At 50.6% G+C, this 10,007-nt stretch overlaps 1 protein-coding gene across 1 annotated transcript in view; it reads left to right on the forward strand.

The window, feature by feature from the left end:
• The window catches only part of KCNQ4 (potassium voltage-gated channel subfamily Q member 4), a 53,198-nt gene extending 47,214 nt beyond the window's left edge, over positions 1-5,984 (forward strand). Inside the window, exons 12-14 of the mRNA XM_006903983.1 lie at positions 658-789; positions 2,997-3,126; positions 3,796-5,984. Coding sequence (XP_006904045.1) covers positions 658-789; positions 2,997-3,126; positions 3,796-4,008 — 475 coding nt within the window. The 3' untranslated portion in view covers positions 4,009-5,984. The remainder of the gene's footprint in view (positions 1-657; positions 790-2,996; positions 3,127-3,795) is intronic.
• Positions 5,985-10,007: the final 4,023 nt, after the last annotated feature.

The following is a 10,007-nucleotide window of genomic DNA, read 5'->3' on the forward strand; positions in this document are numbered from 1 at the left end:
CCTTCCCTTCCTGCTCTGGCTACTTTGAACTGACCCTCACTCACACACACCTCCATGCCTGCCTGTGTCCAGAAATCCCCCCTTCATCTCCCTCTTCTTGCCCTGGGACTGGAAAGTACTATTCCCAAGACTTGTCCCCTGACCTTCCCAGCTGAGGTCTCCCTTCTCATGCTCCCCAGCCCTCTTTTTCCATTCTTTGACCTGGCTATCCACCCATAATTGTCTGTGTCCTCTGTCTCCCACCTCAGACAAGGCCTCCAGAGTCCAGGATCAGATCCGATGCTCTTTTGGGTATCCAGGTTCCAGCACAGCCGTGCTAGCAAGCATTTGTGGAGTTAATGCAAAAATATCTTTCTCCAAGCTGTCATCAGCGACAGGGTTCACAGATGCCTGCCCTGTGTCCCATCTAGCAGAGAGCAACCAAGCCCAGCCCCTGCCCTCCCAGGCTAATGCGACTGCAGATACAGGCACATGAAAGAAAAATACCAAACAAACCTAAAGGGTCCTGGGACAGGAGTATGGTGAGCAGACCAGGAGACCCAGTGGAGACTGTTTGTAGTGGCCCAAGCAGGAGGTGCCCCGGTGCTGAACAGGAGCTAGCAAAGAGACAGGGGCTGGAAAAGAATACCTTCCCTCTGAGACCCCCTCCCCCGACAGGATCCTCAAGTTCCTGGTGGCCAAAAGGAAATTCAAGGAGACCCTGCGACCATACGACGTGAAGGACGTCATCGAGCAGTACTCAGCAGGGCACCTGGACATGCTGGGCCGGATCAAGAGCCTGCAGGCTCGGTGCGTGGGCCTGCCCGGGACGGGGGAGCAGGGCAGGGAGGCCGCCACCCCAGGCTACGCGCAAGGGCCGCAGGCCCGAGCCCGTCCGCGGGTGCTCGAACGAAGCTCCGGGCGCCCCCTAGGGGCCGCTACGGGAGCTGGAGTTTCTCGAGGCTGAGCCCAGATCCCGCACCTGCCTTGAACCTGAAGAACAAACCAGCTGGCAGGTCCTCTGTGAGAATCATATTGACTTGTACGCCTTAGGGGACGTCTTTGGAATGTTTCTTGGTCCAAAAATAATAGGCCTAAAATAATCAGTGACCTCTCATTTCCCAAGAGGATAAAAAAATTATCCTCAATGCTGCCTACCACTCGCTCCTGGAATCTGGCACTTCTCTCTGCCCAGCGTATAGGAAGAATTCTCACATCAAGACCCGAATCACCTACACCTTCCCCTTCTCCTCCCATGGCCTGAATTCTCACTGCCTTCCATTCATTTGTTCTCTCCAGAAATAATCCTTGGGTATTTGTTACTTGCCAGGCTGTGGGAATATGCTGGAGAGCAAAACAGAGTCCCTGCCCTCATGGAGCCTTTGTTCTAGTGGAAGGTGAACAGGTGATAAATAAGTGAAACTAGGATATGTCAGATGATGATAAACGATAAAGGAAAAAAATAAGGGCTAGGGCATTGGGGTTTGCAATTTTAAATAGGAGAGAAGGTGATATTTGAGAAAAACTAAAGGCGAGGCTGTTTAAAAAGTTTCCAGAGGGAAGAGCAAGTGCCAGATTGTTGAGATGGGCAGGGGCTTGGGTGTCGTTTAAGGGACAGCAAGGAGCCCAGCGCGTCTGTTCTGGTGTGAGAGAAGGAGCAGATGAGGTTAGGAGGCTAATGACACTTAGACTGTATAAAGCCCTGCGAAGATGCTGGCATTCATCTAGGGTGCAATCCAAGCATTGGAGGGCTTTGAGCAAAGGACTGACAAGATCTGAGTGATATTTTTAAAAGGATCACCCCAGTGCTGAGTTGAGAATGGCCTACAAGGGAGCTAGGGTGGAAGCAGGGAGACCAGCAAGAACGCTACTTCAGACATCCAAGCAAGAGATGATGGATGATGGGGACTTGGACCAGGGTGGTGGCAGTGGAGGTGGGAAGAAATGGTCAGATTCTAGATATATTTTGAAGATAGAGTTGATAGGGTTTTCTGATAGGGTGTAAGAGAAAAAAAAAGTCAAGAGTGAAGTCAAAGTTTTTGGCTTGAGCAAGAAGAAAAAGTTGCTGTCTCTTGACATGGGGAGGCAATGAGTGGAGCCAGTTTCAGTCAGGAAAGTTGAGATGTGTTGGGTTTGTGATGCCTATCAGACATCTAAATGGAGTGTTGATCTGGCAGTTAGAGGAGTGTGGAGTTTGCAGGGAGGTACGGGCTGGAGATAAAGATTTCGTGTTCACAGTGTATAGAGGAGTTAAACATCTGGAACTGAAGACATCACTTAGAGTAAATGGAGAAAAGAGGTCCCGGGAATGAGCCATGCGTCCTGCAATGTTTAGAGGTTGTGGAGATAACCAACAAAGAAGGTTGAGAATCAGTGAGGCAGAACAAGGAGAGGGTGGTGTTTGGGAATCCAAATGAAAGTGCAGGAAGAAGGGGTGCTCAGATGTGGCCAGCGCTGCTAATAGGTCAAATATAATGAGGATTGGGAGGTGATCATCAAATTTAGCAACATAGAGATCATTTGGGATCTTGACACAGTAGTTTTGGTGAAGTGGTGGAATGAAAGCCTGATTAGGGGAGGCTTTGGAGAGATTAGGAGGAGAGAAATTGGAGATAGAGGGTAGAAATAACACTTTCAAGAATTTTGCTTTAAAGGATAGCAGAAAAATAAGGCGGATCCAGCTTCAGCTCTGTCCATAGTATAACTCATATGTCCACTGTGTCTTTCCCTCTTTTCTCAGTCCACCATTTCCCACCTTTCCTCCCATTAGGCGGTTGTTTTACTTGTCATGCTCGTGTGTGGTGCCTTTGCTTGGCTAGTTGGAAAACCCTCAAAGCAGTGGCCGGGTTCCTCCACCCATTTTGGCCTCCGTTTGGCAGAGCAAAATTGTCCCTTTTCTCAGATTGCCTCTTTCACCGGTGCAGGCTATATCTCCCCTTTCATCAGGCAACCTCCAGTTCTTGTGGGAGGGAGGGGTGGGATGTGTCGGGCTCTTTGACAGTTCTCTTTCCTCACAGGGTGGACCAGATTGTGGGCCGGGGTCCCGGGGACCGGAAGGCGCGGGAGAAAGGCGACAAGGGGCCCTCGGACACGGAGGCGGTGGATGAAATCAGTATGATGGGACGCGTGGTCAAGGTGGAGAAGCAGGTGAGTATGCGAGGGCTTTTCATAGGTGTAGCAGAGCTAGTCGTCGACCGTCGACCGAGAGGCTCTGGAAGGCCACCGGGACAAGCCCTAGGGGAGGGTGCGCTTCTTGGAGTCGCAGCCCAGAGCATCCACTGGCGGAGGAGGCCCAAGCAAGGGTCAGGCATCCACTGCCTCACAGACTCCAACCCTGGCCTTTCAGGATAAGCCCCGCCCTTCAGGAAGCCCGCCCACTCCTGCTACACGGCCGCGATAAACCCACCCTCTCTTGCCAAGCCCTGCCCCAGGTTGCTATGGTCTCAGATAAACTCCTCTAAGCCCTACCTACTTCATTTAGCCCCGCCTCCGTTGTCTCTTGATCGTTGGCACTATCCCAACCAGTCACAAATAAATTTTGTTCGGGAATAAGCCTCAGATTCCCAGCTTCGTCCCGCCCTCCGGCCAAGCTTCGCCTTTCTTATTGCACCTCCTCCGGGAGCAGCCGCGTTTCCCAGATGCGCTGGTCCCCGGACAAGCCCCGCCTCCCAGACGTATCCCGCCTCCAGTCCCGCCCAGACCCCGCCTCCTAGCTGCGCTCCTCCCAAGCCCCACCTCCAGTCTCTCCCCGCCCCGCCCCCAAGTCCCGCCTCCAGCCTCGGCCAAGCCCCGCCTCCAGCCGCGCTCCGCCCCCAGGTGCAGTCCATCGAGCACAAACTGGACCTGCTGCTGGGTTTCTACTCGCGCTGCCTGCGTTCTGGCACCTCAGCTAGCCTGGGCACCGTGCAAGTGCCGCTCTTCGACCCGGACATCACCTCGGACTACCACAGCCCTGTGGACCACGAGGACATCTCCGTCTCCGCACAGACGCTCAGCATCTCCCGCTCGGTCAGCACCAACATGGACTGAGGGTCTTCTCAGGGGCGGGGCCGCACTTGCCCAGCCCCTCGGCCTGGCGCTGGGACCCGCCTCCGGAGGTCTCGGGACTCCTCTCTTACTTGAACTCACTCCCTCGCGGGAGGAGAGGCCACGCACAGTATTGAGCTGCCTGGGTGGGCGAGATGCCCGCTATAGGTGCCAGCGACCCGACCCACCTCCGGAGCGTGAGATGCCAGGCAGCACGAAGGGCAGCAGCAGCAGCTGCCCCTTGGCTTCTGGGCCCCCCAGTGCCCTGCCCGTTCCATCAAGGGCCAACACGGCCCGCCTGGCAAGGGCACTGCCTCGGGAGTGGGAGTGGGGCCCTGGGGCTCTGGGCCCTGACCCAGCTTCCAGCTATGCAAGGTGAGGTCTCTGGCCCGCCCTTCGGACAGAGCAGGGAAGTCCTCCCGCCAAGTTCCCGCCCCCTCGGGGGTGGGCCCAAGGTGCCCCCACAGGTACCCACAAGCACAGGACCCTGCCATAAGGCAGGTGGGCAGCATATATGCAAACTATGTTACATATGCAACTTTGGGGACCCCTATGGGGTCCCTTTGCCCATCTTCCATTGGGAGATGGGCCCCCAGCAGTAGCTGGTCTCAGGCTGCTTGGCCATGACCCCCATTTCCATTCTTTGGCTTATCAACCCCTCCCCACCCAGCATGGGGCCTGTTCCTCTCACCTCCTCCAAAGGCAGTGCCTGGGCCTTTCTTCTCTTTTGCAGTGTCCCCTCCCAAGTTCTCCCTCTTCCTGTTGGATGTCCATTCCCCACTTTGGCCCTCCAGATGCCTTTGACAGCATACGTTTCTGTCTTTCCCCGCCCCAAAAAATCTCCCACAGACAATGCTCTCGTGGTCACACAAACATGCCTCTTTAGTTTCCCCAGCCATGCAGAATGTTTCTCACACTCACACTGACACAATCACACCTGTGGAGACATGCGCACAGAGCGTTCAGCCTTTCCTGAGCCTCTGCAGCTGATGCCAGTGGACTGGCCTTGCAGGGTGATGTCCACTAGGAGGAGCCCCCCACTCCATCCAGGTAGGAGAGGGAGCTCTGAAGTGACTTCAGGTCTCTCCAGGCCCTACCCCAGAACTTTACCAGCTCCCCTTTCTCAAGAAGATCTACTCCTCACTGGTCCAGGAGCCTCTGCCTTGCCTGAAAGGTCCCTCCTCAGTGTCCCCACAGCATGACTCAGGCCTAGGCCTCTGGGGCCTGGATAGCACTGGAAAGACCCCAGGTCCTTCCCCAGGGTGGTTATCAGGCCTGCTTCGATCTAGGCTTGCCACCTTCCTAGTCACTGTAACTCCCAGAGAGAATAATAGTGCATCTAGCAACTACCAATTTCCAGTCACCAACTGTGCATTTGGCACTCACATTTGCTGTTTCCTCTCCTATACCTCACTCTTCACTTTAGTTGGCAGCCACCATACTGGCATAAGCATCTATCTACTCCAGGCCCTCAGCACCTCTTTGGTATCTTACCCCTTTGTCCCTCTTCTGCAAAGTCAATGCAGGTATCAGGAGAGTGGTGGGTAGTGGGTCATCAGGGTGACTCTCTGTGGGATGCCCATGAACAAGGGGCTCAGGCCGAGCCACCTGCATCTCGTGAGTGGGGACCTGCATGCACCAGCGCCAGGGCTGGGGTTGGCTCTTGCTCAGCCCCATAGTGCCCAACCTCTGCCACAACATCCCCTCTGCATGTTACCATCATGCCCAGGATGGAGCCTATCCTGGCTCACCTCACCTGCACTGCACTGTCCCCAGAGAGCCAACCCTCAGCCCCTCAGAGACAGAGCTGTGGAGAGGGGCAGGAGAATGAGATTGCCCTATGACCAAAGGAGACTTGGGAAGAAGCCCCCCCGCCCCTTCCATGATCAAGGTTCCCCACCAACCCAGTTCTCAGATATGCAAGTACCTCACTTTGTTAACTTATTAACTTATTGGTTTCATTAAAGTTTTCAGTAGGAGGTGGTTGGCTTTGGCTATTTGGTGGCTGTGGGGTGGGGCACTGGGTCTGGGGTGACATGAGATTTGGATTAGTCAGGACTCTTCTGGTTGTAACCACAAACACTCAACCCGTTATGGCTTAAGTAAAAAATGACACTAATTGGCCCAGATGAGTAAACAATCCAGGAGCTAGATTTAGCTTCATGTGTAGCTAGATCTAAGTGCTAAAATATGTGAGCCATCTCTCTCTGTCTCAGCCTTCCTCTCAGGCAGGCTAACCTCTCATGGTGACCCCCCACACTTCCAATTTTACTTTCTTTTGGCTTAGCATCCCAGTGAAAAGCGAGTGCCGCTTTCCTCATACTTTGTATCAGTCAGGAAAACAAATTACACTAGATTTTTCAACAGAGAATTTACTATACTGAAATGGGTTACACTGATGTAGGTGGGTTGAAAGAACAAAAGAGAACACTGAGATAACCTGGAGGAAAATCACCACAGGAAGCCTCAGGAATGTAGGGAAGAGATTGGGGTTAGCAGAACCCACAAGCTTGATTGGGGGAGCCCTATAATGCTGGGCTCAGAGGTCTGAAGAGGGGATGCTGTCTGGCTGGTGCTAGTATCTCTTAGGGGACACAGTGAGGCTTGTCTGGCAGTGCAGAAAAACTGAAGGGTGTGATCAACTCTTGCTACCAGGCTATTACTGACAAAGTTAGTAAGCAGAGGAAGAAGGAAGTCTCCATTCCTGCCTTTTAGTCTTTCTCTAGTGCCCCTTATTGTCAAAGCCAGCTATCAAAGGAGTAATGTGGTTTGTAGAGTCCCAGCCCCAGTATCCCAGAGCAGAGCACAGAAGGCTGCATTTGGAACTAAAAGGTAGCAAGTACAATAGCGAAATAACTCCACCCATTTGGACAATGTATCCAAATACATCAACTCACACATATTTGAACTTTCATATAGCAACAGTATCTTCCACCTAATAAGATGAAGCTATCTTGCATACAAATGAAGACATTCTAACTCTCTCACCTCAAATAGGAAAAACATAAAGTTTCAGCATCCAATAGATGTATCCATCTCCTGGAGTTAGTTGCTGAATCCACATTTGGGTGATGTTAATTACTCCTCTAATTCAGGAACAATCCCACCTGCAACTAAACCCTAAACTGTAAAGGCCCTGTAAAGGTAGCAAGTACAATCTTTATATAAAATAATAGGGGAAAAGGAAAAGGGAGGAAAAAGTAAATTACTTAATAGAAACACACACCTACACACACAAACCCCAAACAAGGAAGAAAATATTTATAGCTGCAATAGACCTTTTGCCGGTAACTGGTCACAGTGCTATAGTTGATCTATACTATGTATCTGTTGGTCTATCTATCATCTATCTATCTATCCATCGATCCATCTATTATCTAACCATCTATCATTTAGCTATCTAGTTACCTAAATATCTAGCTATCATCTATGTCTTCTTTTTTCTACTTCTGCATTCCCTTTGCCCTTAGCCAGGGCCGCAGCTGGTTAGAGTTCTTCACGTGGTAAAGTGACCCAAGGAATCATTCCTGAAGGGTCCACATCCTCAGTGGTATTGCCCGATTTGGGGCGCCATAGCTTTCTGTTAACTTTTACTCCTGTACAATGAAGTACTAAGAGGAATCCTAGAAAATACCTTGGGCTTTAGAAATAGTCCCCCTCAACCTTATTGTGTAGCAGCACCCCAATTTCCTTTTGGTGATGAGGATCAGTCAGGCAGCCAGTATGTTAACTCTTTGCCTGTTGGTTTAGTGGCTTGGGGAGCCCAAAGTGGCCATTTAGAAGTTTTAAGGTCAATTCAATGAAAACTGCATTGCTTCCCTTCCCTTAAGAACTAAGACCTCCAAACTAGCAGAGCCCAGCATTGAGGGGACAAGAAGCAAAAGTTTTGGGAGTGGGTAGCCTGGATAATGTCCACCCAAAGTTATCAGGTCCTAATCTCTGGAATTTGTAAAACGTTACCGTATAAGGAAAAAAAGATCTTTGCAAATGTGATTAAATTAATGACCTTAGCGTGGGGGAGATTATCCTGGATTAACCAGTGAGCCCTAAATCCACTTGCAAGTGTCCTTTTAAGAGAGAGACAGAGGGAGATCTCACACAGAAGAGGAGGAGGCAATATGGAAGCAGAAATTGGAGTCATGTGGCCACAGCAAAGGAATGCCAGCAGCCACCAGAAGCTGGAAGAGTCAGAGAATGAATTCTCCTCTAGAGTTCTGGAGGGAGTGTAGCCCTGCTGACACCTTGATTTAGGCCCAGTGAAGCTGATGAACTTCTGGCCTCCAGAACTGTGAGAGAATAAATTTTGTTCTTTTAAGTCACCAAGTTTATGATAATTCGTTATGGCACCCACAGAAAATTAATGTGGTGGGTTATTTGGTGTACTAGTGAGAGAGCCACTCTCACTACCACCCACTGGTTCCCAAAGCATTAGATTCTGACTGTTAGTGAGGATAAATCTCTGCTATCTCCATGATGGAAAAGATCCAGTGGAATCGACCTGGCACCAGGTGACTAGATGAATCCCTTCTCAATGGTGATATATTGGGTATTCAGCATTTGTCTCTGCTGGTGGTAGGTTGGATGTACAATAACGGCATTAGCCAGATCAGCATTGGGGAAGTAAGTCCATATCGTTGAACCTACAAGCAGTCTCCATTCTTGCAACCGTCATCACATTGTACAAGAGCGTGTTGAGCGCACACTGATAGGACTGCAGAAAGAGGATGGCTACCGTCCATGGGGCGTGCCATCTTAGCCATCTGATTATCAAGAGCCTCTTCTGCCATGGATGCCCTTTGGTGATATTTCACTTGGGATAGAAATATCTGCACACTCCGCCCATTTCTGAAAATCCATCTATATACCTCTTCCCAAGTCTTTCTTATCACTAATCCTTCAGTTCTGTGCTTCCTGAGTCCCTGACCAACTGGCCAAATCATTAGCCACTGCCCAGAAACTCGTATAGGTTCACACTTCTTGACACCTCTCAAGCCAGGCAAAATGGCCAGCCAAATGCACTGAAGGTTGAATAGGATTTAGCCAGACAGGGGAATTGGGCAGAGGCGAATGTTCCAGCTAGGGGGCATAGCGTGTGGAAAGGTCTAGAGGCACAAGGGACTGTGGCACACGAAAGGAACAGAAAGAAACCCCTGTGACTGGGTCCAGATGGCAAGGAAGAGAGTGGTGCAAGATGGGCCTTTAGAATTAGACAGAGGTCCAGGTTTGCAGGATTTCATCACTTATGCCCAAGAGACAAGGCTTAACCACGAGGGCAGTGGGGGAGCCAATTAACATTTTGACCAAGAATCAAACCAGGATAGATTTGCATTTTAGAAAGTTTTCTTCCTAGGATGGAAGGTGGGTATGAGGGAGCAAGTCTGGGTGCAGGGAGACCAGTTAGGAGAGCAGGAGATGTTGGTAACCTAGACAAGCCCCATGGCATTGCATTAATTGAGTAAATGTCTTTGAAGCACCTGCTTTATGTCTGCTCCTGGCTCAGCATAATACACAGGATGAACAAATGCAGGAGACTCAGTTATGGCCCTGAGGTCATCCAGCCCCTGAGGAAAACAGGTGCACAATTAACCAATGCACTTACCTCTCTTTATCTTCTAAGTTTGTTTGGCTCAGCATGGAGGGCTTGCAGGTGGCTACGAGAGTCCCCAGACTGTCATCAAATATGTCCTTGAGAGCAGATATGCTTTTAGCTTAGTGTACCATTTATTGCCATGTAACAACTCACCCTAAAACTTAAAATAACAACCATTTTATTTACTTTTGATTCTGTGGGTGGGCAGTTCTGCTCGTCTCACCTGGGATCACTAACGTGGTTACAATCATCTGGCATCTTGACTCAGCATAATGGGCTGGATGGTCTATGACGGCCTTACTCACATAGCTTGTGTTTGGCGCTGGCTGTCAGCAACCTGGTTGGTCCACACGTGGGATGGCTTGTCTCTGCTCCATGTGGCTTCTCATGATCCAGTAGATTAGACTGGGCT

This window comes from Pteropus alecto, unplaced genomic scaffold (genome assembly GCF_000325575.1).
Source record: "Pteropus alecto unplaced genomic scaffold, ASM32557v1 scaffold170, whole genome shotgun sequence".
NCBI classification, from domain to species: domain Eukaryota; kingdom Metazoa; phylum Chordata; class Mammalia; order Chiroptera; family Pteropodidae; genus Pteropus; species Pteropus alecto.